The following is a 21250-nucleotide window of genomic DNA, read 5'->3' as shown; positions in this document are numbered from 1 at the left end:
AAGCAGCCCATTTGATTGGCACCACATCCACAAATATTCACTCCCTCCACCACCGACGCACAGTAGCAGTAGTGTGTACCATCTACAAGTTGCATGCAGGAATTCATTAAGGCTCCTTCAACAGTACCTTCCAAACCCATGACTACTAGCAAGTAGAAGGACAAAGGCAGCAGATGGATGGGAACACCACCACCTGGAAGTTCCACTCCAAGTCAGTCACCATCCTGACTTGGAAATATATCGTCATTCCTTCACTGTCACTGGGTAAAAATCCTGGAACTCCCTTCCTAACACCACATGGGCTCCAGCGGTTCAAGAAGGCAGCTCACAATCACCTTCTCAAGGGCAGCTAGGGATGGGCAACAAATGCTGGCCCAGCCAGCGAAGCCCACATCCAAATAAAAAAAAAATTTTTTAAAATAAAAACCTAATTGGCCCCCTAATGTCTGTCAAGGAAAGCAAATCTGCCACTCTTACCCATTCTCGTCTGCATGTGACTCCAGTCTTACACTGTATGGTTGGTTCCTAATGGCTTCAGGAAAGTAAGGCCTATATTTTCACTACTAGGATGTGTGCACAGAAACCTACCTATAAAAATAGCCACCCTTTTATTCCAGGGTGGGGGGAAGAGTGGTTAGGGTGGGCAGGGGGAGGGGGGTGGTGGGGTGTGGCTAGATTAGAAATCAGGCGCATAGCCTCTGAAAGGAGTGCTTATGTGCCCAGGCACTTTGTTGAATTAAATTAAAAAAAGATTGAAACAAAAAAACAGTCCTCAAGCCCTGACCCCTCACCCTCTCATTCCCCCAACGCACTCCCCATGCCTCAACCATATGCCATCTCTTGCCCCCATCCACCCCCTGTGGCCCGTCCTAGCCTTATGAAAGCACATGCCCCTCTACCCACCCCCATGACCCCTCAACCTCTATGCCCCCACATTCCCATGGCCCTTTATAACCCCATGCCAATTTTGTGCCAACTCATGCCACCAATGCCCTCAGTTCTTTGAGATTACTTTGACAACTTTGCCAGTTCTTTGACAGCTTTGCCAGTTCTTTGACCGGGAAACTACAGGCCAGTTAGCTTAACATCTGTTATAGGGAAAAAGTTAGAAGCTATTATTAAAGAAGTTATAGCAGTGCACTTGGATAAGATCAAGGTCATCAGGAAGAGTCAACATGCTTTTGTGAAAGGGAAGTCATATTTAACCAACTTATTGGAGTTCTTTGATGAAGTAACAGGTGCCTTGGATAAAGGGGAACCAGTGGATGTACTGTACTTAGATTTCCAGAAGGCATTTGATAAAGAGTTAAAGGCAACTTGATTTAAACATATAAGATCCTCAGGGTTCTTGTCAGGGTGGATGTGGCGAAAATGTTTCTTCTTGTGGGAGAATCTAGAACTATGGGGTCACTGTTCAAAAATAAGGGGTCGCCCATTTAAAACAGATGAGGTAAATTTTTTTCAATCAGAGGGTCATGAGTCTTTGGAAGTCTCTTCTTGAAAAGGCAGTGGAAGTAGAGTCTTTGAATATTTTTAAGGCAGAGGTGGATAGAAGCAAGGAGGTGATAGGTTATCGGGGGTATGTGGGAAGCAGATTTCAGGTTACTATCAAATGATCCATGATCTTACTAAATGATGGAGCAGGCTCGAAGTGTTGAATGGCCTACTCCTGCTTCTTGTTCATATGTTTGTCAGCTTTGACAGATTTTTGACAGTTTTGACAGTTCCAATGAATTTATATACTTTTTACACACAATCAGATTTACTTCTAACAACCTCCAGAGGGGTACTGTGGCTATCCAAATGGATCCAGCGGTTCTGCACATTCTGGGTTTCACACTCCTAGCAAAGCAAAATCCCACATCATTGGAGGCAGTTGGCGATTTAAATGGCCAGCTGCCTCCTTAAAACCGCACATGTGCAAATCCTGGCCGACTCCTGTCCCGCCCTCACAAAAGTGCCATATTTGGATTTCTGGGATCGTCTGCCATTTTCACAACAACGGAGAGGGTGCCAAATGCTGCTTAGGCAGTAATGCACATAGACGAAGAATTATTTTTTTTTTAAACTTTCCCTTGGAGATTAAATTGCTGTGGTAGAGTTTATGATAAAATAAACTGCATATGGTATATTGAAGGAACAGAAAATAATCAAAAAATATTACTCATAAAGGCAGATGGAACCCTGGCCTTTATATCCAGAGGACTAGAATATTCGGAGGTAGAAGTAATGATTAAGCAATACAAATTCCTGGTTAGACTAAACATGGAGGCCAGGATTTTCCATTCGTCAAGCGGGCTCAGCAGGAGCGGGTGAGGGTGGTTGCCAATTAAGGCCCGCCCAATGTGGTTCGCGAGCGGTAGCGCTGAGTGCCACCTGTGCGGGCGGGGGGAGGAGGGAGAGCCATTTATCATGCACGTTTGTGCATGCAGTTTGTGCATGCGCGCGAAAGAATGCTTCAATCTCCCTGAGGCATGGAGCTGCCTCAGGGAGATTGAAGCGCTTTTTGAAAAAATTAATAAAGAGCAGAAAAATTCAATGAAACATGTCCCCTCTTGTGACCTGTGTCACATGAGGTAGGACATGTTTTTAATTTCAAATGAAACTTTTTATTTAATTTGTAATAGCTTCAGGAAACCTCATCCAGCTCGCGGTTCAGGTTTCCTGAAAAACGTAAAGGCCGCTTGGCCTTTTGGCCTGCCCGCCAACCGCAAGGTAAAATTCAGGTTAAGGAGCTGGTTAATAGCCTTAATAGGCCTTTCAATTATCAGTGGGTGTGTAGCCAACTCCGGCATGCGCCCGCCGAATGAAATATCGTGCAACTTCACGATGACATCGGGACGCACACCCGACGTCATCGGGCGTTATTTTATGTACCAGCGCTGGGGACAGGTGCCCACACACCAAATGTAAAATTTTGCCTGGAGTGTTGTAAGCAATTCTGCATACCACACCTTCGGAAGGATTTATTGGTCATGGAGTGGGTGCAGCGTAGATTTACCAGAATGATATCTGGACTCCAAGGATAAAGCTACAAAGTGATTTTAAGCAAACTGGTGTTGTTTTCCCTGAAATTTAGAAGATTAAAGGGTGATTTGATCAAGGATTTCAAGATATTAAGGGGAGTAGATAGGGTAGATTGGAAGAAACTATTCCTGCTAGTTGGAAATTCTAGGACTAGTGCAGCATAGTCGAAAAATTAGAACTGGATATTTCAGGAGTGAAATTAGGAAACACTTCTTCACACAATTGGTGTTAGAAATTTGGAACTCTCATCCACACTGACAATTGCTTCTAGGTCAATTGTTAATTTTAAAACTGAGATTGATAGATTTTTGTATCCAAAGACATTAAAGAATATGGAACAAAGATGGGTTTGGAGTTAAGTCAAAAATCAGCCATAATCTCATTGAATGGCAGAACAGGCTTGAGGGGCTAAATGACCTCCTACTGTTCCTATGTGACTTGCATGGCTTTTTCCTGATCCGCACTTCATTATGTTTAGAAATACTTTCTGGCCCACACAATCACTAGAGTTGTTGTGTTATGTGCCTGCTTGCCACTGTAATGTAAAGATGCTCAGCAGAGCAAGGGTTAATCTGGGACTGGACAATAGCCCCACCCCAGGTATGACGCATAGAGTCACAAGGTAATAGACTGAGAGAACAGTCTAGAGAGAACACTCTGGAAGCAGCCTGCATGGAGGTTACAGCATGACAATAAATAAAGGCCAACAATAACGGATTCATGTTTAATTTTGCAACTCTGCAGGATTTCATCATTGAGACATCTAAAGAACCCACAGTAGAATAGAATGATTGCCCAGTGGAAGGAACCAGCGTTCCTGACTATTCCTTTTAAATTATTTAGCTGGTGCTGTCACTGCCTTTAGTCACTGACCAGGACCACAATTTGTGGGCCTCTGCCTAAAAAGCATCCCAGCTGTATCAATACAGGTGGTGGTATCACATAGTTAAACTGCACAGATTGGCATGGCCAGTGCTATCATCTCCTAACCCCTCGCTTCACTCTTGGAATTGATGACCCTTTATCACTAACTCCCCAACCTATTCCTTACTACCGCTTTAACAGATAAGGATATCCAGAGTGACGGCTCCAAGGGGATTCAAGAGCTGATTCAAGAACATTTTCCTTCTGTTACATGCCAACTTAACCTGGAGGCAGAGAACCAGAGGTTGCACTTTTGGTTTTGTGCAGGCAGGGCAAGACCCAGTTACAGTGATTTTCCACCCGCCAGAATTTTCAGTCAGTGGTGGGGACAAGCAGAAATATGCTGATGTACCATGACACTATTCAATTGTGGAAAATATATGATGCAATGTATTTCTTTCCATCTGTACCAAGGCAGCACCACACAGGTGATACTTGGACAGCCTTGTGTCGAGTATTGTTAAGGGCCTCAAGGGGGAGACTGCTGCGCTTTGAGACTCCACAGCGTTCACCTGATTTACACCCATGCAGAAAATTTAGACCCTGCTCTCGCCATGCTGCTCAGACAGCTAAGCAATTGGATGCTACAAAGTAACCTATGGTGACCCACCTTTCATTTTGTCCACAAGTAGTAAGCTAAAAGCATATCTCCGCAACAATTCCAAATCATCTCTTTCCATATGGGGAATCATGTTGCAAGTGAACATCCCATCACACTATGAGACCAAGGACAGGAATCAAACAGATTCTTTGAAGAACTAACATTTTGTTTTTCTGTTTCCACTACAAGTTACTTTGATTTATTTTTGATAGCATAAGAGTAAAGGGAAACATCAATGCCAACTTATTACCACCCTGGAGGCATCTTTATTCAAACCTAAAATGGTGCAAAGTGTAATATTGAAGCTAATCTAGGAATTACTAAACATTATTTATTCAGTTTCAGCACAGTACAAATCAACTGGGGCAAATAAAATCTTATTCAGGATAAACTGATTGAACAAGCACCAAATTAAAGGGCACACTTCAGAAAAATTATATGATGGTTGTAACAATTACATTACAGAGGGCAGAAATAGATGTAATGTGTTAATTTTTTACATGGCAACATTATAAAAACATTATCAGATTGTAGGGAATTTAAAGCAGACTCAGATATTAATAATATTACTGAATCTGTAACATAGTAACATAATCGACAGGCAAGAGAGGATCTCTGGGAGCACCTAGTCCAACCATCCATAATATTCCCTTGTTGCATTTCTAATAAGCTTAAACCGCATTTGTTGGCAATTGTCCATCTCTTTCCTTCTTGAAGCCAAATTACAGTTTCTTTTCCACCACCCAGACCAGTAATCTGTCCAATAGACTTAGCGCATAGGAAAAGATAAACATAGGAACAGGAGTAGGACCTGACCTGAATTTTCACAGATGCAGAGGGTCTCCAGCTTAGCTAAAATGGTGCTGGAGCCCCAGTCCTGGAAGTCCTGCCCCCGAACCCAGCACCCACCATTTTTGGGGGGAGGATTGTTGTTTTCACATCCGTGGTTCACGGAGGCAGCTGCACACATAAAAATGCAGTTGCCTTCAAACAGATCCAATTTTCAGTTAGTGGGATGTCTAAAACATGACCTGTGGACTTTTCACTTTTCAGAAGGCCTAAACTTACTGGAAATTTTTGGAGAGGTAATATACCCTTTTGGAGATTGGATAGTTCCAGGGGCACCTTTGGGAGTGGTAAGGCACCCTTTGGAAGGGATCAAGTGCCCTTTGCGATTTCTAAAATTAGACTTGAATGTGTGTAAGAAGTAAATAAAGTCATTGAAATTGTCAAGCTGTCAATGCATTTAAATCTCATGCTTTTTAAATTAAAAAAAATCATTCTGCAGTTTAAAAACAAATCAATGCACACTATTTCAATCTGTCTGTTGGACTAAGCATGAGGATTTGTGTTGCATGACTGATTTCACAACCTATCATTATCACAGTGCAGTGCCTGTCAATTCACAGTTTAATTGACAGCTCCAAGTTGTTATTAGATTTTTGATGTGGGGCTATGAATACAAATGCTTGTTTTTATAAGAGATAATGAACTTGATGGAAATATTTGTTTTTATAAAGGATTAAGTAATTGAAGGAATTTAAATGCAATGAATGGATTATGATGAATGAGAGTGTTTTTGTAACATAGTGAAGTCATCAATATATACTTTATTTCATCTCAGTATGGGTCCTGAGGTAAGCCCATGGTGGCACGAGTTGGCATGAAGGGTGTAAGGACAAAGGATGGTAGGTGGGGGGAATGGGTTGACATGAGTTGGAACTAAGTTGGCATAGAGGCTATAAAGGGCCAAGGTGGTAGGGGTACATAGGTTGGCATGGAAGGTATGGGGGTCATGGGGGTTGGATAGAGGGGCACAGGTTAGCATGGAAGGTATGAGGAGTCATTGGGGCTATGTAGAGGGATACAGGTTGGTATGGAGGGTATGAGGGGCCATGGGGGCTGTGTAGAGGGGTATAGGTTTGCATTGAGGCTATGAGGAGCCATAGGAGGGCGGATGAGGTGCATGAGGTGACATGAGTTGGCATGGATAGGGCATGGGGAGTCTGTAGGGTGTGAGGGGTAAGGGCTAAAGGGCTGTTTTTTTGTTTTATTCTTTATCTTACAAGTCCTGGAGCACTGAGGCAGATCTTTCACAAAGCCCGCCTCTGTGCCCAGAAACCCTAAGGCTGCCTCAGCACAGTTCCCTGGGGCAGTGGGCCCGACCCCAGCCAACCACACCACCCCTCCCACCCCCAGGGTGAAAATTAGCACATCCAGGGCACTTTCTCCTGAGTTGGAAATTTTGCCGACTCCATTAAAGAGCGCAGAGAGAGAGGGAGGCAAGAGGCCATTAAAGAGCACAGAGAGGGGGAGACGAGAGACCAATAAAGAGCACAGAAAGAGAGAGAGAGAGACAAGAGACCATTAAAAAGTGTGGAGAGAGAGGCGAGAGGTCATTAAAGAGCGCAGAGAGTGAGAGACCATTAAAGAGTGTGGAGAGAGAGGTGAGAGGTCATTAAAGAGCGTGGAGAGAGAGGCGAGAAGCCATTAAATAGCGCAGAGAGAGAGACGAATGGCCATTAAAGAACGCGGAGAAAGAGATTAGAGACCATTAAAGAGCACGGAGAGAGAGGGACGAGAGACCATTAAAGAGCGCAAGAGAAAAGAGCGTGGAGAGCAGCTGACTGATGAGTAGGATTGGTGAGTATTTCTAGGCTTTAAAGTAAAAGTAAGGTCTTTAGTTTGTGTTTAGGACTTTAGTCTTTTTTTTCTCTTTCTCTTAAAAATAGCTTGGAAAGTATAGGATCGGTGCATGGTGTAAAAATAAATTACAAAAAAGTGTAAAAAGTGGGGGATTCTTCAAGTGTAAAGAGCAGGGATACTAGAGTAAATAATTTAAAAATTAAATAAAATACAATAGCGATGGCAGGATGGGTATGTGTTGCTGCTGCAACATGTGGGCTCTGCTGGACACCAAGGTAATCCAAAGCGAACACATCTGTACTAAGTGTTTGCAGTTCGAGGAACTTTGGATCCAAGCTGAGGAGCTGGAGTCCGAGCTGCAGACATTGTGTCACATCAGGAAGGGGGAAAGTTACCTGGACACATTACTCCAGGAGGAACTCAGATTAGGTCATTCAAATTTGGCCTGTGATCAGGGACAGGAGGGTGTGACTGCAGGTGAGGCAGGTATGGGGACCTGGGGGTAGTGTTTGAGGAGCCTCGGCCACTGCAATTGTCCAACAGTTACGAGGCTTTTGCAAGCTGTGTGTGTGAGAGCGGGGACTGCAGGGAGGATGAGCAAACTGACCACGGCACCGTGGTACAGGGAGCCATTCAAGTGCAGGGAGGAAATAGGAATGTAGTAGTGGTAGGGGACAGTATAATTAAGGGGATAGACACTGCTCTCTGCAGACGTGAGCGTGAGCCCCAAAGGCTGTGTTGCCTGCCTAGTGCCAGGGTTAAGGACATCTCCTCAGGGCTGGAGAGGAACTTGAAGTGGGAGAGGAGGGATCCAGTTGTCGTTGTCCACGTTGGTACCAACGACATTGACAGGACTAGAAAGGAGGTTCTGCTGAAAGAATTTGAACAGTTAGGAGCTAAATTAAAAAGCAGGATCTGCAAGGTAATAATCTCAGGGTTACTACCTGAGACACAGGCAAACTGGCATAGGGTAAATAAAGTCGAGGAATTAAATGCGTGGTTCAAAGATTGGTGTGGGAGGAATGGGTTTCAGTTCATGGGGCACTGGCACCAGTACTGGGGTAGAAGGAAGCTGTTCCATTGGGATGGGCTTCACTTGAACTGTGCTGGGACCAGTGTCTTGGCAAATTGAATAACTAGGGCTGTAGAGAAGGCTTTAAACTAAATAGAGCAGGGGAGGGTTCTGGAGAAGGGTTACGTAGGCTTACAAAGCAAAAGGATATGGCAGCATTGCAGGGCAGCTACTTAGATAATGATATCCAGAGTGTGACATGAAAAAAGCAGCAAATAGGGTCAAAAGGGGAAAAAATGGTAAAAAGGCAATATTAATGGCTCTTTACTTAAATGCACATAGTATTCGGAACAAAATTAATTAAGTAACGGCATAAATAGAGGTTCATGGGTATGATCTTATAGCCATTATGGAGACATGGTTACAAGGAGATCAAAGCTGATAACTAAATATTCTGGGGTATGTGACTTTTCGAAAGGACAGGCAGGAAGGAAAGTGTGGTGGGGTAGTTTTGTTAGTTTGAGATGGAATAAGTTCAATAGCAAGAAATAATCTTGGATCAGAAGATGGAGAATCCATATGGGTGGAGGTAAGAAATAACAAGGGGAAGAAGACACTGGTGGGAGTAGTCTATAGGCCTCCTAATAGTAACAGTATTGTAGGACAGAGAATAAATCATGAGTTAATGAGGGTATGTAAAAACGGCAGTACATTAATCATGGGTGAATTTTATTTTCATGTAGTTTGTGAAAATCAAATTGGCAGAGGTAGCCATGAGCAAGAGTTCATAGAGTGTATTCAGGACAGTTTCCTAGAACAATATGTTGTGGATCCAACCAGGAATCAGGCTATTTTGGATCTGGTAATGTATAATGAGGCAGGTTTAATAAATTTTCTCAGATCAATTGGTCAAAGATCCCCTAAGAAACAGTGATCATAACATGGTAGAATTTAGCATTCAGTTTAAGAGTGAGAAACTTGGGATGGAAACAACTGTGCTGAACTTAAATAAGGGCAATTACAAAGGAATAAGGGTAGAGTTGGCTGGAGTGGACTGGCAAAGGAGTTTAGCAGAAAAGACGGTTGATGAACAATGTTAGACCTTTAAGAAAATAGCTCATTACTCACAACAAAGATATATCCCTGTGAGGAAGAAGGATGGTAGGAAGGGGATAAACCAACCATGGTTAACCAAGGAAGTTAAAGATAATATCAAAGTGAAAAAAAAAACATACAATGTGGCAAAGATTACTGGTAAGCCACAGGATTAGGAAAGTCTTAAAAACCAATTAAAGATGGCCAAAAAAATATTAAAGAGGGAGAAAATAAACTAGAGAAAAAATACTAGGGAAACGAATGGGCTAAAGGCCGATAAGTCACCTGGAACTGATGGGCTGCATCCTAGGGTATTAAAGGAAGTATCTACAGAGATAGTGGACGCACTGGTAGTGATCTTCCAAGAATCCTTAGATTCTGGAAATTCCTAGAAGATTGGAAAACTGCCAATATAACATCCTTATTCAGAAAGGGAGGGAGACAAAAAACAGGTAAATATAGGCCAGTTAGCTTAACATCCGTCATTGGGAAAATGTTAGAGTCTATTATAAAGGATATAAAAGCAGAGCATTTAGGGTGCATAATACAATCAATCAGAGTCAGCATGGTTTCATGAAGGGGGAAATCATGCCTGACAAATTTATTAGAATTCTTTGAGGAGGTAACAAGCAGGATAGAGAAAGGGGAATCAATTAGATATAATATATTTGGATTTCCAAAAGGCATTTGATAAGGTACCGCACATAAGGCTACTTAATAAGAAAAGAGCCCATGGCTCTAGCTTGGATAGAGGATTGGCTAACTAATAAAAGATAGAGAGTTGGGATAGGTGGGGCATTTTCAGGATGGCAACCTGTAACTAGTGGAGTGCCACAGGGATCAGTGCAGGGGCCACAATTATTTACAATATATATTAATGACTTGGATGAGGGAAGTGAATGTACTATTGCCAAGTTTGCAGATGACACAAAAATAAGTGGGAAGGCAAGTGGTGAGGATGATACAAAGTGTCTACAGAGGGATATAGACAGGTTAAGTGAGTGGACAAAAACTTGGCAGATGGAATATAATGTGGGGAAATGTGAGGCTATACATTTTGGCAGGAAGAATAGAGGAGCTGAATATTATTTAAATGGAGAAAGAGTGCAGAAAGCTGCAGCATGGAGGGATTTGGGTGTCCTCGTGCATGAATCACAAAAAGCTAGCATACAAGTTCAGCAGATAATAGGGAAGGCAAATGGAAAACAAAAACAGAATTACCTGGAAAAACTCAGCAGGTCAGGCAGCATCGGCGGAGAAGAAAAGAGTTGACGTTTCGAGTCCTCATGACCCTTCAACAGAACTGAGTAATATTAGGAGAGGGGTGAAATATAAGCTGGGTTAAGGTTGGGGGGTGGGGGGAGAGAAGTTGCGGGGGTGGTTGTAGAGACAAGCAAGCAGTGATAGGAGCAGATAATCAAAAGATGTCACAGACAAAGGAACAAAGAGGTGTTGAAGGTGGTGATATGAAATGGAATGTTGGTTTTTACTTCAAAGGGAATGGAGTATAAGAATAGGGAAGTCTTACTAAAACTATACAAGGCACTAGTTAGGCCACACCCAGAATGGTCCCTTAATCTAAGGAAAAATATACTGGCATTGGAAGCAGTCCAGAGAAGGTTCACTAGGTTGATCCCGGGTATGGAGGGATTTTCTTATGAGGAGAGTTTGAGTAGGTTGGGTCTGTACTCATTGGAGTTTAGAAGAGTGAGAGGCAACCTTATTGAAACATATAAGATTCTTTGGGAGCTTGACAGGGTAGATACTGAGAGGTTGTTTCCCCTTGTGGGAGAGTCTAGGACCATAGGATATAATCTCAGAGTAAGGGGTCGCCCATTTAAGACAGAGTTGAGGAGGAATTTCTTCTCTCAGAGGGTAGTGAATCTGTAGAATTCTTTACTGCAGAGGGCTGTAGAGACTGGGTCATTAAGTATATTCAAGGCTGAGATAGACAGATTTTTAATCAGTAAGAGAATCAAGGGTTCACAGAATCACAGAATCACACAGTGCAGAAGAGGCCCTTCGGCCCATCGAGCCTGCACCGACATGTGAGAAATACCTGACCTACCTACCTAATCCCATCTACCAGCACTTGGCCCATAGCCTTGAATGTTATGACGTGCCAAGTGCTCATCCAGGTACTTTTTAAAGGATATGAGGTAACCCGCCTCCACCACCCTCCCAGGCAGCGCATTCCAGACCATCACCACCCCCTGGGTAAAAAAGATTTTCCTCACATCCACCGCCCCCCCCCTACCCCCCCTAAACCTCCTGCCCCTCACCTTGAGCTTGTATCCCCTCGTGACTGAACCTTCAACTAAGGGGAACAGCTGCTCCCTATCCACCCTGTCCATGCCCTTCATAATCTTGTACACCTCGATCAGGTCGCCCCTCAGTCTTCTCTGCTCCAACGAAAACAAACCAAGTCTATCCAACCTCTCTTCATAACTTAAATGTTTCATCCCAGGCAACATCCTGGTGAATCTCCTCTGCACCCCCTCCAGTGCAATCACATCCTTCCTATAATGTGGCAACCAGAAGTGCACACAGTACTCCAGCTGTGGCCTCACCAAGGTTCTATACAACTCCAACATGACCTCCCTACTTTTGTAATCTATGCCTCGATTGATAAAGGCAAGTGTCCCATATACCTTTTCACCACCCCACTAACGTGCCCCCTGCCTTCAGAGATCTATGGACACACACGCCAAGATCCCTTTGTTCCTCAGAACTTCCTAGTGCCATGCCGTTCATTGAATACTTCCTTGTCAAATTACTCCTTCCAAAGTGTATCACCTCACACTTTTCAGGGTTAAACTCCATCTGCCACTTATCTGCCCATTTGACCATCTTGTCTATATCTTCCTGTAGCCCAAGCCACTCAACCTCAGTGTTAACAACCCGGCCAATCTTTGTGTCATCCGTAAACTTACTAACCCTACCCCCCACATAGTCATTTGTGTCATTTATATAAATGACGACTAATAGGGGTTGTGGGGAAAAGGCAGGAAAGTGGAGTTGAGGATTATCAGATCAGCCATGATCTCATTGAACGGCAGAGCAGGCTCGATGAGCCGAATGGCCTACTTTTTAAAGGAAGTGACTGCAAAGATAGTGGAGGCATTGGTCAAAATAGCAGATTGGAAAACCGCTAATGTGACACCCCTGTTCAAGAAGGGAGGGAGACAAAAAGCAGGAAACTATGGGCCAGTCAGCCTGACATCTATCATTGGGAAATGCTAGAGCCCATTATTAAGGAAGAAATAGCAGGACATTTTGAAAAGCTTAATGCAATAAAACAGAGTCAACATGGTTTTGTGAAAGGGAAATCATGTTTGAAAAATTTGCTAGAGTTCTTTGAGGATATAACAAGCAGAGTTGATAAAGGGGAACCAGTGGAAATCGTATATTTGGATTTCCAGAAGGCATTCGATAAGATGCCACATAAAAGGTCATTGCACAAAATAAGAATTCATGGTATTGGAGGTAATGTATTAGCATGGACTGAGGATTGGTTAACACACACAAGACAGAGTATCGAGATTAATGGGTCTTTTTCAGGTTGGAAAGACATAACTAGTGGAGTGCCACAAGGATCAGTCCTAGGGCCTCAATTATTTATTATCTATATTAATGACTTTGAGGAGGGGGCAGAGTGTCATGTATCCAAATTTGCTGATGATACAAAAATAGGTGGGAGGTCATGTTGTGATGAGGGTATAAGGAATCTGCAAGGGGTTATAGACAGATTGAGTGAGTGGGCAAAAAATTGGCAGATGGAGTTTAATATAGGAAAGTGTGAGGTCAAGCACTTTGGTAGCAAAATCAAAAGGCAGACAATTATTTAAATGGAGAAAGACTCCAAAAAAGTGTATCACACCAGGATCTGGATGTTCTTGTGCATGAAACACAAAAAGTTAGCATGCAGGTGTAGCAAGTAATTAAGAAGGCAAATGGAATTTTGGCCTGTATTACTAGGGGGTTGGAATTTAAAACTAGGGAAGTCTTGTTACAATTGTACAGATTGTTGGTGAGACCGCACCTGTAGCACTGTGTGCAGTTTTGGTCCCCGTATTTAAGAAAGGATATACTGGCATTGTTAATGGCATTAATGGGCTTAGATGAAGAAAGGTGGGAGGTAGCTCATGTAAAGCATAAACACTGGCATGGACCAGACTGAATGGCCTGCTTCTTTGTTGTAAATATTATATAATGCAATGTAATCTTTTTAATGGTGTTGATCCACTCCACATGCTAATTTATGACTTATTGGAGTGATTTATACAGCAAGAGAGCTTTGGGATCGTATTTGAATTTACAGTCATGCTGCAGTTCCCCAAAAAGCAAGTTTGCCAATTGTAGCCACATCTGAAGAAAGGAGAGGGTCCTGCCCAAGGAGAATCTATCAACCATGTCTATTAGTAACTCAACCAATGAATCAGCATTGATACAATTCAGGGAGATCCCTTATGACTAAAGTGAACACAATGAAGCAGGTAATATCAAATCAGCTGGCAATTATTTGACATTTGATTTGACTTCAATGTAAAGGAAATTCAAGGTGTCAGCTGTGGCTCAGGTCATAGCACCCTCGCCTTTGAATCAGAGGGCTGTGGGTTCATGTCCCACTCCCGGAAAAACAAGAACTGTGATTGTACTCAAAAGAGTTGCAATCTGTGACTGTTGATAACTTGAACACCAATTCTAAATAGGCTCACTGGCAGAACAAATGCCAGTTTAGATAATGTAAATCTAATTGTAAAGGAAATTCAAGGTGTCAGCTGTGGCTCAGTTCATAGCACCCTCGCCTTTGAATCAGAGGGTTGTGGGTTCATGTCCCACTCCCGGAAACCAAGAACTGTGATTGTACTCGAAAAGAGTAACTCGAAAGAGTTTCCTCTGGTAAAGGAAATTCAAGTGGGGTGTAAAACAGCTGGCCAATTGGGTATCAGCTGTTTCACATGAGTTTAACGTGGGAAAATGTGAACTTGTCCACTTTGGTAGGAAGAATAAGAAAGCAGCATATTATTTAAATGGGGAGAGGTTGCAGAACTCTAAGGTACAGAGGGATCTGTGTGTCTTGGTAGATGAATCACAAAAAGATCGCATGCAGGTACAGCAAGTGGTTAGGGAGGCAAATGGAGTGCTGTTGTTTATTGAAAGGGGAATGGAATATAAAATCAGAGATGATTTGCAATAGTTGGATAGGCTATTGGTGAGACCACATCTAGAGTATTGTGTACAGTTTTGCCCTCCTTATTTAAAAAAGAATATAATTGCTTAGAAGCGGTTCAGAGAAGGTTCACTGAGCTGATGCTTTGGATGAGGGGATTATCCTATGAGGAAAGCTTGGACAGGTTGGGCCTGTATCCATTGAAGTTTAGAAGAATGAGGGGCTATCTTATTGATACATATAAGATCCAGGGGGAACTTTCTTTCTTTATTTGTTCATGTGTTGTGGGCGTCACTGGCAAGACCAGAATTTGTTGCCCATCCCTAATTGTCCTTGAACTGAGTGGCTTATGAGGCCATTTCAGAGGGCAGTTAAGAGTCAACCACATTGCTGTGTGTTTAGAGTCACATGTAGGCCAGACTAAGTAAGAATGGCAGATTTCCTTCCCTAAAGGACATAAGTGAACCAGATGGGTTTTATGACAATTGATGATAGTTTCAATGTCACCATTACTGAGATGAGCTTTCACTTCCAGATTTATTAACTGAATTCAAATTCCACGAGCTGCTATTGTTAGGAAATAAAGATGGTTAAAGTAAATTATATTTGTATTTTTGGCTGTTGGGAATGAGTTTTAGCTTAAACATTTAAGTTGGATCTGTATTTCTATATTTGTGTGTTAAGAAAAGGTCAAATTGAGTTTTAATTTCACTTTAAAAGGGGCCTGCATTTCTAATGAGCTTTACAACTCTAAGAAAAATTAAAGAGTAAAAAAAGCTGTGCTGTTGCCTAGCAATAGGGGTCTAGAGAAGCAGGCAATACACACGCATGCACGCACACACCAGCCATGTTGAGTTCAGTTGGAAGAAGGTGCCAGGACAGGCAGGACATGAAAAGGGACAGATAGCTGGTTCCAAACGAAAGAAGAAAGTCCCCAAATCCAGGGGAGTGAAACAGGAGAAAGTCCCAAGAAGACCTTCTAGTCAAAGGAAGGACTAGAACCTGGAAAAGGCCCTGTTAAGTGAAGTGAGGAGCAGAGAAAGGCTCCAAGCTTAAAGAGATGAATGCCGCAGGAAACAGATTTAAAGTGATATAAAGGCTTGTGAGGGGCCAGAAGGTCCAAAGAGGTGGCTGAAGGTCTGTAGCTTTTTGCTATGGGCATTTGAAGCAGTGGTGTACTGTTGAAGGCTGAGTTGGTGAGAGAGAGTGCATGGAAGGCAGCTTGAATGCAAATGGTGACCCAGGGAAGAGGGAATAGAAGGAGAGTTTGAAACCCTGGAGGTGAACCCTTGCAGAAGGTGTCTGGGAGAAAGCTTCAGTTTGGGAGGAGATTCAAAAGCGAGTTCTTGTAGAGTGGAGATTGGAAACCCTCATATGAAAGACGGAGTTCAGTGAGACTGGTTGGCTCACGGTGACAAGTATCTGTGGGGGTGGGGGAGGGGGGATGTGGGTGGAGCTGAGGAGAGATCCATAGCATCTGTATTTGCTTTGGTCACTTGGTTTAACAGTGTATTGTGTTTGACCACAGGTCGCCTATTGGTTTACATGGACTGTGTATTTACTGTGAACATTAGAGCATAAGATGGCTTTTGTAACTTGTGTTTTCCTTACAAATTTGTATATACCTGTAAAGGTATAGTTGTGGGCAAAGGAGTAATGTAATATAGTTTATCATTTCTTGTTGAATAAATGTTTTATTCTTTTGTTAAAAGTTCATCAGCTGACTCCTGTGACTCTGTTCAGTAGCTGCTCTCCACGTATCTAAACAATTGAATAAAAGTTAGAAGCTATCAGGCCAGATTCCACCCTCAGATCAGCCTTGCCCAGTGGTAACATCAGCTGGGATTATTACACCATGGTGGGATTTGAACCCATGTCCCCAGAGCATTAGTCTGGGCCTCTGGATTACTGGTCCAGCAAAATTACCACTACAACACCATCTTACCTTGACAAGGTGGATACTGAAAGGATGTTTCTCCAGTGGGAGAGGCTAGAACTAGGGGAGACATCTTAAAAATAAAGGGTCTCCCATTTAAGACGGAGGTGAGGAGAATTTTTTCTCTCAGAGGATCATAAGCTTGTAGAACTCTCTTCCCCAAAAAGTGGTAGAGGCAGGGTCATTGAATACTTTAAGGCTGAATTAGATAGATAATTGATTGACAAATGAGTAAAGGGGATAAGAAGGAACGTGGAGTTGAGGCCACAACCGGATCAGCCATGATCTTATTGAATGGCGGAGCAGACTTGAGGGGCCGAATGGCCTACTCCTGCTTCTGATTTGTATGTTCATATGTTTAACGCAAGTTGAAGTTATCCACAGAAACTTAATGGGAAGAGAAAGCCAGGCATTTTTCAAACAGATTGGAAAGCATCACAGATGACTACATTGATCGCACAATATTTGGGTGACTCTTGTTAAGTTTTGCAACAACCATAATGCTAGCCTCCTGACCTTTAATGATTATAACTTTTTCACATAAGGCAATATTGTCATATTGAAATGTCACTGTCCATTACCATTTATTTTGCATTGATTTCCATTATCTTAGTGAAAAATTTGCTACATTGGTCAAATATAGAGGAAATTTTAATGAATTAGGTTTGGAATTGTACTAGCAAGGGACTTATTGCCTACCAGAGACCAATGTTTGTGCTTTGGAGATTTATCAAGATCTTGTCTTGTAACTACTAACCTGACTCAGCTGCCAAATATTTTGGCTGAAGTCAAATAATTTCCATTTTGATGCTAAAGTGAGAGAAAACTAGTTACATCCTCATTTGCTATAACATTCTGACAAATCACCAAGATTGCTTATCACTTCCTTCTTAAATCATATGACTATGTGAAAAGCTTGCACAGATTACATTTCCAAGACTCCCAAGAGGAGGAAGAGAGAATATCTATTGGTAAATCTTAAATAGAAGAATTAAAGAGAGTTATCATTTTTGCCATCACAGTTTTGTGCTCATTTGTAATGTGAAATAAAGCTTTGCAATATACTGACCCAGAACACCATCTCTGCATTACAGCTGCCTACCCTGCTGCCTATGGCCAGATTAGTCAAGCCTTTCCACAGCCACCTCCAATGATACCCCAGCAACAGAGAGAAGGTAGGTCATTCACTATATTCACAACAAAAGATACATAAACAGAGCAGATGTTTCATGGACTCCAGGAGTATGGAACCTATTCCACGATCATCATAATTCATAATAAAGTAGTTACCAATGGAATACAAAGTGGAATAAAATTGTCCAGATAGATTGAATGCACTTTTAAAGGATTTTTTGTAGTTATTTTGTACAAATATAAAACAGTTTATCCTGTGGCATACTCAGTTACTTTGAGATTGTTTATTTGGCTGAATTGACTTTGTAGACCATTGCCCGAAGAGGTTAATCAAATTAGGATTGTGCAACAGTGTAAATCCCAGACTGTGCACCATTTAATGACTAATTATTCCTCTAAAAAAGAGATTTGCATTTATGAGTCATCTTATTGCTTAGAAACATCTAAAAGCACTTTGAAGTACAATGACTCCTGTAACGTACAGCAGTGAGATGAATAACTATCATCGTTGCGATGTTGGTTGCAGGAGGAATGTTGGCCAGGACTATAGAATTCAATGATCATCTTCAAATAGTGACATGTCCCATTTCCACCTGATCCGCTGGAAGAGCAGACATAGGGTGGAATTTTCCGGCCCTGCTGGTGTCGGGTGTCATGGCTGGCAGGGGGCAATATGGCAAGAAGGACAAAAATTGGTTTCACACCGTCATGTCAATGTCGGGCCGCGTTTCCCACCGCCACATGTTGGGAGCCCAATTTCAATACTTTAGCATCTTGCTATAAGCCCTGCTCGCCGGAATCATCCCCTCATGCTGGATCATCCAGGCACGTCAACGTGACTGCATGCATGATGTGTTTCACAACTGTACATAAGCAACGTGCACCTGGTGAGCTGCACCCTGCTTAGGACTTTGAGGCTTGTTTACCTACCTTGCTTCGGGCAGGACTCGCTCGCAATCATCAGTGCCAGGCTTCACATGCATCACCACATCACTTTTAGGGGGGGTTCACGGGCAGGTCTCTACCTACTAGCCCAGCCATAAGACAGGGGTGGCTTTTCAATGGCTGCAGGGCTAGGCCTTCGCTTGGGGAAAGGGGAGAAGTGGCCTCAGGCAAGGGAAGAGGCTGCAGAGCGAGGGCTGTACTAGGGAAGGGGGGGAAATCCCAGGGTGTGTGTGGTGGACACACGTTCATCTGTGCAAGTGGCCTCAAGATGGTGAGGGCTGAGGAGGCAGCCTCCAGAGGAGGCGAGCCCAGATGGAGATGTGAGGGTGAGTGTAAGAGAGTGAGCTCTGAAGTCCCTTGAGCTGGCAGTGAGTGAGATGCCAGTGAATGTGTGATGGCCTTGTGTGTGTGTGAGCTTAGAGTGATAAGATGGTTGCCTTACCCTGGTGGCACATATGAGATCATTCATCCATTTTTTGCCCTGGATGGCCGACCTCTTGTGTGCAGCACTGGCACTGACCACCTCTGCCACCGCCTTCCAAGTCTGAGTAGTGAGACCGATGGGCCTTCCCTGGCCAGATTGGGGGTAGTGGATACCGCGGCGGGCTTCCACGGCGTCCCAGGGTTGCATCACTGAATCAGGGGGCTGCACTCTTTTTGGCTTTTAGGGCCATATCTTCACTGGAGCAGTTCCGGGCTGCAAGCATTGAGAAGTGTTGCTGCCGTTTAAATATGGTGCCTTGCGTGAGGGAGCGGTACGTTAACGGCATGGCGGGCAAATCAGAGACTGCCCACCAGTGAGATGGCGTGTTTCCTGTGGCTGCATAATTGATGAGGCAGGAATGGGAAGACATGGCACGGAAACCTGCCATTGCGGCCAGCGGGTAAAATGGCTTCTTTCCCACCTGCTACCGCACTTTGTGCAAATCTGGGATGATTCCGCCCATAGTTTAATATCTCATGTGCAACCTCAACAATGTAACACCCTCAGTACTACAATGGGTTAACAAGCTAGTTTTTAAGATCGAGTGCTAGAGTGGTGTTAGAACCCACAACCTTCTTTGACTCAGCACTAACTGCTACCAACTGAGTCAAGTTAATACAATAGGAACATTATTTAGTTTTATCTTGAACAAATGAACAAACAAACCTCCTGCCCATTTTCCTTTGCTGGCCACCTGTTGCATGCCAGACAGTGGAAAGTTCAGCCCTGATTGTCACTAGAGGAAGTATATTAGTTAAGCCCAAATGCTTCTATCTGATAATATATGATAGCAATCAGGAGCAAGAGCCTTGCCTGATGAGGCCGATTACCACTCCAACTGAGTTTATTTAAATCAGAAAAAAACCTGTGCTCAAATGTGGCACCATCTGGTCCGTACACCTCAATCCCACACTCGGGAAGCACAGTTAATATCCAAACCCATTTGTGAAGTTCCTCAACTTCACAGTTTTTAAACATCATTTTTGCGCACCATTACTGAGACTCACCATTAAATGCCGCTGGTGGAATCAGGACGCTGTTGTGGAACATTGCTAAATTTCGTAGACTATGAATCCTGTTATATTCATCACATTCACAGTAGAAATGACCCATATCTTGTAGCAGCTTAATCTAAAATTGGTCTATAGAAACCTAGTTATCTGATTGCCAGTTTTGCATGACACTATTCGATCCTATAACCGCAGCTAAAATTTCAGCTGTTTAATTAGATGGGAAGTTCCGTACTAAAAATTTAATTTGTTACATTCTATGTAATAATACTAAATAGTCCTATCATCTACTACAGGAATTAGCCCTTTTGTGAATCCTGACATGTAATGAATAGCAGTAATGTTTGCAAAGATCCTAATGCACACTCTGCGCCACATGTAGTATATTTCTGAGAATCATGTGGACCTACTAATGATGTGCAGAATGCAGTTCAATGCCTATTTTAATTATTCAGAAGAGTTTGACCTGCTATTTTCCCTCTCCACCACAATCAGCCCTGATAGCTTAGCATTACATTTCTTGCCTCCAGGCTTATTAACTTCATCATTGGTTCTGATGCTTTATTAAAAAAATATTTGAAAGCAAATTAGAAATTGCTGGAAAAACTCAGAAGGTTAGTCAGCATCTGTTTTGAAGAAGTCATGAAGAAGGATCTAAATCCAAAGCATTAACTGTCTGAGTTTTTCCAACTAATTCTGCTTTGTCTCATTACTCATGATAGCCTAGAAGAGGCAAACACTGAGTACACTCTACTTGTAAGCATTAGTGATAATGTCCATTCTTATTATTGTGATGCTTTACAGTACTGTTTAGGCACATTACTACCACTGACAATGGTAGTTTTAGTCCTCAGTATGTCAAGAAGGATTGAGATTAGTGAACATGTTCAGTACTATACCCAAACTGCAACTCCTGGCCTCCCTTGAAATTTACACACCAATTCTAAAGCAGGTCAGAACGTCACCTTGCACTGCAACTTAATTATGCTTCATTCATTACAGCAATGAATACACTTCAAAAAGTACTTCATTGGCTGTGAAGTGCTTTGAGACATCTTGAGGTCATGAAAGGTGATATATAAATGCAATTCTTTATTTCAGTGTAAAGACATCCAGCAATTACCTCAGCAATTTATTATTGAGCTTTTCTGAAGTTCATCCTGAGACAGTTATGTTGAAAATGGTGAATCCTGTAGAAAATGTTAATGTGCTACAAATGTAATAAACACACAAAGGCTCACGTATAAGCCTAGTAAATGACAT

General features: G+C 42.7%; 1 protein-coding gene across 1 annotated transcript in view; it reads left to right on the top strand.

Annotated features, from left to right (window-relative positions):
- celf4 (CUGBP, Elav-like family member 4) overlaps positions 1-21250 on the top strand; it is a 1291869-nt gene that overhangs the window by 1202526 nt on the left and 68093 nt on the right. The window contains exon 11 of the mRNA XM_078551435.1: positions 17509-17589. Coding sequence (XP_078407561.1) covers positions 17509-17589 — 81 coding nt within the window. The remainder of the gene's footprint in view (positions 1-17508; positions 17590-21250) is intronic.

The sequence above is a fragment of the Cetorhinus maximus genome, chromosome 1, assembly GCF_964194155.1.
Source record: "Cetorhinus maximus chromosome 1, sCetMax3.hap1.1, whole genome shotgun sequence".
Lineage (NCBI taxonomy): Eukaryota > Metazoa > Chordata > Chondrichthyes > Lamniformes > Cetorhinidae > Cetorhinus > Cetorhinus maximus.
Note: the sequence above shows the minus strand (reverse complement) of the source record. Positions and strands in the feature narration are given on the sequence as shown.